The 6,227-nt window shown below is 30.6% G+C and overlaps 1 protein-coding gene across 1 annotated transcript; it reads left to right on the top strand.

The window, feature by feature from the left end:
- Nucleotides 1-1,410: 1,410 nt before the first annotated feature.
- Nucleotides 1,411-3,495, top strand: LOAG_10214 (hypothetical protein). The gene is made up of 3 exons (XM_003145741.2): nucleotides 1,411-1,672; nucleotides 2,141-2,175; nucleotides 2,968-3,495. Exons 1-3 carry the CDS (start codon nucleotides 1,528-1,530, stop codon nucleotides 3,121-3,123), a joined length of 336 nt encoding a protein of 111 aa, XP_003145789.1. The 5' UTR covers nucleotides 1,411-1,527; the 3' UTR covers nucleotides 3,124-3,495.
- The last annotated feature ends 2,732 nt before the right edge of the window (nucleotides 3,496-6,227 follow it).

Below are 6,227 nucleotides of genomic sequence, written 5' to 3'. Positions count from 1 at the left end.
ACCATGTGGTTGATTATTCATACTAGAATTTAGAATTAAAAAAATCTGCAAACTGAGAACTTTTAAATTAATTATGCCAACGAAATGATATAAGTTCAAGTACTTGTATTAATCCCAATATTCTCATTTCAAATCTATCAGTAGCAACAGTTTTTTCCTTTTTTTTTTAACAGCAGATATTTCATCGCAAATGATTTTATATCATGAAGTAAATTAACACTGAACAATGATGGTAAGTGGTATGAGTTACGTTACATTACCTGTATCAAGTATGATACACGATTAATTGTATATGACAATTCCTTATCTGTTGAAGAATTGACAATTTTACAACATTATAATGGTGAATGATCAGTGCACCAATCCTACAGCTAATACAATAAATTAAAATATCGGAATTTGCTTAAAATCATATACTTTAAATAAAATTCCAATCGATTTAACGAACTAATCAATAGATAATGATACTACCATGTGGCATATCATGTCACTAACGAATAAAATGGAAACGATATGACAAGAATGCAATTTCAAAGAGATGTAAAAAAAATGTGATGTGAAAAGTCGAATCAAATTTTAGAATAGTAAAAATCGTTGAATAAAATTCCAAACTGAAATCATTCAAATTTCTCAAATCTCAAACGATTGTAATCAAGAACGCAAAAACCCAAAAAATTAAAATTTCGTTAATAAGCGTCCGATGCTTGATAGATTCGCAACAACCATATCGCTATTCATCCAACTGTCTGGCATTCTCTAACAAATGCAATATAACTTTTGTTGTTCTAACTGTCTCCAATACATTCTATTTTAATTTCGAACATTTGAAAGTAGCCTGAAATGAAAAATATAGGTGACTTGTGCAACCGGTACATATACATGACCTGAGTAGATGAATTCCGGTTTTTTGAGCAAGATTTTTGCCGGATTGTGATAGTAGTATTGTTGTGATTGTGAGAATTTCACTTATTACAATGACTAACTGTATCACGTACATTGTTGTGAACCGAATTCTGAAATTGTTTCACATTACCCCAGATCTTACGCACTCAGAATTGCATGACAAATTAGGATTGTTGCATAGTAAAATTTCACATGAGATATTGGATTTAATATGAGGTTACACTTTACACGTGGGCCGTAAGATTTAACGTTGGGATTACACGTGAGGCTCGAGACTCGGTGTTAGTGTTAAGCGTGAGCTGTAGAATTTAAAGTTGAGGTTATAGATGAGACTAAGATTTAACGCTGAGGTTATACTAAGCCGTAGAGTTTAACGTTGGAGTTACCGCGGGCCGTAGGATTTAAAATGAGGTTACACGTGAGCCGTAAGATTTAACGTGGGCGGTGGGATTTAACATCGAGGTTGCACATGAGCCTAAGACTTAGCGCCGGGGCTATACGTGAGCTATAGGACTTAATGTTGAGGTTATTGCGTGGTGTGGTTTTATTTTATCACTTTTTTCATCATATTTTATCACTTTGACTTTTTTAGGTGGTACTTACAGGTAAGTATAATTTCCAGAAATGGCTAAGAGTATTCGATCAAAATCAAAACGACGGGTACGTGCTATTAAGCGTGAACGACTAGCGCCACGCGTATTGAAGCGTTTGCAGGCAACTGTCTCAAACCTTGACTATAATAAAATAAAGATGGAAATTAATAACTCCGGTAACTTTTTTCCCGTTTGTCTATTGTCATCTTTTCGACCATTCTATGAGTTGTCATAAATAGACGTGGAGGAGTGGGGTATAATACGTTGAAACCATCACTGAATTGATACTTGTTGGAGATGATTAGAAGACTAAGTTTTAGTGGATATTAAAGATGTGTGGCTTAATATAAATGGATCTGGAATAGCATGGTGCGAATAACTTAAGCTAGGACTAAAAATTTCAGAGAGAGCGTATATATGCATTAGAAGTGACAATTAGGAGTGAAGACTTAATACAGGAGGCTGAGCTGTTGACAGTATGTGTTTTTCATTTTCAAGTTAAGTTGTTTTGGTTCGATCGTTATACTTGCTGAAGTTCTTAGTCCATTAGTTGTGGGTTTAGATATGCTAATTATAGATATTTTTTCTTTTTTTTTTTTTTTTTCTTTTTTTTTTTTTGTTCAATTACTATCCATTTATTGCAGACTTGGCAGATAATTCTAATGTGCAGTTTGCAAGGGTGAGTTTTTCTCGACACATAAAATTTATTGGAATGATATCGTAAAAACAGTATTCCCAATGAAGAAAAGCATCCCTAGTGAGATCGACGAGATGGTCGAGAAACACAACTTTTATTGGGGTTACATTGAAAATATGGTCGCATAATTATATGTTAATTAGATAGGGCACACGCATTTAATAGAAATTGTCAGTAACATAGGATTACTTTGGCTTTTTTTAGGTCGAAGAATTTTAATTGAGATGGTATAGTGTTTATGTTGTCATGACAATGATTCTTTTTATCTTTGCAAACAGAAGTTGTTATGCTAAATGTGTTTAGGTTGTTTGTAAAGTTATTTATACTACTAAGGTTATTTATACTACTATTTGTAAGGTTATTTATACTTTATACTACTAGTAGTCCTTTCCGATTTGTTACTGATTTCTTTAAATTAATGGCTCCAAATTGGTAATCTGAGCATTAAAATTTGAAATATTAAATTTTGCAAGGACTATTAAAAATTGTATCCCTTTTTTTTGATTGTGATGTTACTCCAGGTTTAACCAATACGTTAAAAGTTTTGATAGAAATATGCTTTCAAATCGAAAGAATTTATTATTTTTGAGCCATGCTAGAGATAAGAAAGCCAAAGTAGTCTCTGGTTAAGATAAGGTTCGGAACCACTGCTTTAAATTATATGACGAGGGATGGTTGATGGGAGAGAAGGAAAGGATTATTATTCATTCGTTATCCTTTTTCTGTTTTATCGGTGTAATATAAGTTAAAAAAAAAATTTTTTTTGAATTTCAGATGGAAACTGATGGTGAAAGCTTAAATTTAAAGACGATGAAAAAACCAGATGGTTCGTATCCGGTTTGGCTGAGCCAGCGAAAGATAAAGAAGAAGAAGCGTGAACAAAAAATTAAGCAAAATGCGAAGAAGAGGAAAGCTCGAAGGAATCGCTGAATTTAGACTTTTTTATTTTGCACCTTTCAAATAAAAATGTCAACTTATTCTTTGTGTCATTTTTCGCAATACTTTATCATTGGTAGATTATCTATAGGTCCCTTTAAAGCATGTTATTTATTTCTATGAAATTTGCAGATAATACATTGGGAAAGTTAATCATATTTTAAAATCGGAATTAATGTTAGATTGTCACAAATTCCTTAGGAACACTGATGGAAGTTCTTGGCTGTTGAACTTATAAGTAGAAAAACAATAACAAAACATTCCAGTTATTGAAGTTAACTTCTGGATGTGAGAAATATCCGGCTAGCAATCACTTTTGTATCCATCTTGTTATTTTCTCGTATATTTTGTTGATAATTAGATTTTTTTTAATATAATTTGAGATATGAATAATTATTGTTTTAGAAGTATCAAAAAAACTTAAGATGCAGTAACCCGAACTGCTTTCTGAATTTATTATTCATATGCCTAAATAAAAAGCAATCAGTCCTGCACAACACAACACTTAATCAAAAATATAAAGCTAAATGTATTAAAATATTTTGCTGCAAGATATCTGCAACATCGTTGGGCACATATGGTAGGTGAAAGAAATATGTCTTTTCCTCTATCGTAAGGCGCTTGTGGTCTCGAGTGAATCATTAAGTTGTAAGGAAACAAGAATAACTTTGCATGTGTCGCCTGTTCTCAACTTATGTTTTCCTATCTATGAGAACCAAGGTTAAACCTTAGAACTGTTCTATGAAGGTTTTGGTTGATAATTGGTAACTTATTACCTGATATTTTTTTGGTAACCTATTGCACAAATGATATTCCAATGTATTACTTGACATCCGGGAAGTAAACTTGCTTTTCATACCGGAATCCACGACCTGAACTCCCTACACTTCAATTTGGCTCATATAAAAGCCAATTAAGCTCATCAAGAGGTATTACGTCTATTGTCTATTTAAAAGAAAATTGATTAGAGGTAGGAGAATGTATTTTTAGAATTTTTTTCTAAAGAAAAAGTTACTTTTTATAATTGGAACGAAATAATGGAACAGGTGGATTATGATAGTAAACGATAATAACTTATATAGTGATAATTATGATAATCCCTTATATTATGATAATAAACGGTGAGTTTGAAATTTTATTCATTCGATTACATTAAGACAGCGATACAATTAATGTACGTGATACGTGAATACGTAAACTCCAGTTAATACCTGTTATTTTTAAATGTTGAAATACCTTCCAGTATCTTAACCGACGTAAATAAATTATGTACACGCAAGAATAGCCTTATATTTACACTTATTTATGAATAGGAAAATAAAAAGTTTAGAAAGTGAATTTAAATGAAAAATAATGATGTATTATTTATTGGCGCTTTTTTACCTTTCCCGCTCGAACAATTTACCTTTAATTTCATCTTCATTACATACAGTAAGTATTTCTATCCTTTATGTATTATAGTCGAATTTTTCGAAATAATTTCTTTTTTAAATTTCTTGAATTTTTCATATAATTCTAAAATAATTCAATTTAACGACTTTTGTAAATTATTCACTAATTTCAGATGAGTCAAAATGTTCGTTTGTGTTGTTGACAACAAAAAGTTGATGAAATTAAATAATGGATGATAAGATGAGATGTTAATATATGAATACACAAATATGGAAAAATGTCTAAAAAAGCCTTCTGAATCAGAAGGTTTTTGATTCAGAAGGCTTTTGAATCAGAAGCAGTAGTCAACAAAATTTTGGGTCAATCAAAAAAAAAAAGACAAAAACAATCTGAGTGCAGAAGTAATAAAGTGGAAACGAGAAAAAAAAAAGCGCATTAATCTCATGTATTATCCTCTTTTTTTTTTTTGCTTCCTAGCCTAGTCAAAAATGAGCCAACAATTGGCTGCTTAATCCAGCAAAAATTATCACTTCTACCTCAAAGTCCTTATTTCTTGACAAGTCATTTTATAATCATAAACGGTGAATATTTTATTATCATATTCATAAAGATATCTGCCAATAATCATCGAGAAAAAAAAACAGTATTATTCAACTTTTGGCTAATTTATCCGATAATGAATTATTTTTTATGGTTTACTAGTTAATCCGGTAGCATTTCATACAATTCTCAAACTTTTAAGATGACTAATTAATTAGTCCATTAGTTAATGGGTTGATTTTAGTAAGTTTGTGAGAAAGAAAAAAAAAAAGCACATCATTACATAATTCTAATTGAAGAGCTTAGGATGAATTTTTGAATTAATTTATTAGCTTGATGAAACCTATCGAATTTAATCTATGAAATTAACCTTCTCAAATAACATTGAAACTTAGAAAAGTCGTATAAGACGATAAAATTCATCTTAATGATATATGCTTATTACTTTAGTGTTATCGAATTGATAAGCATCATATGTTGATAATTTTAAAACTAAAGCCATATATGTTTATTGCAGAATCCAAGCCATTCTACGTTTTTTTCTTTTTATCTTTTCTCCTATGATTATAGTGATATTTTTTTAAATAAAATTTTACCTTAACATTCCACTTGAAATTATATTTTAATTCTCATTGCATCTTCTAACAGAGTTTGTCAAAAATTTTATTCGTCATTTTATTTGAAAATGATTAATTTTTACTTTTTATTATTTGCTCAATTTCTCTTTTATTACTCTTTGTTTATCGTTTTCTCTTTCTTTTTTCCTTTTTTTTTCTTTTTTTTGGTGGAACGGTTTTTTTATTCTTTTTTCCTTTTTTTTTAAATTGACAATTTTACTGTAAAAAAAAATTGATTAGAATATGCGTTGATTAGAATATGCATTAGTAATTAATGCAATATAATTGAAACGTAACGTAAACAAATATGCGAACACGTATGAGGAACCAAACGCACAAACCACGTACGAGCAGGCACACGCCATCTTAGACGTTTCACCCCTGGACTTCAATTTTTCACCTTTCACTCAATTTGAACTTTTCATCTTCACAGCAATGGAAGAAGTTCAGGTATTACGTGCTACACGCAAGTATGTAATAGTTCGAAGATTCCTCCGTGATACGGTTGAAATTGTTATGTTCCTGTGAAACTGCAAAATTGTGCAATCC

This window comes from Loa loa (assembly GCF_000183805.2).
Source record: "Loa loa unplaced genomic scaffold supercont3.106, whole genome shotgun sequence".
In the NCBI taxonomy this organism is placed as follows: Eukaryota; Metazoa; Nematoda; class Chromadorea; order Rhabditida; family Onchocercidae; genus Loa; species Loa loa.
Note: the sequence above shows the minus strand (reverse complement) of the source record. Positions and strands in the feature narration are given on the sequence as shown.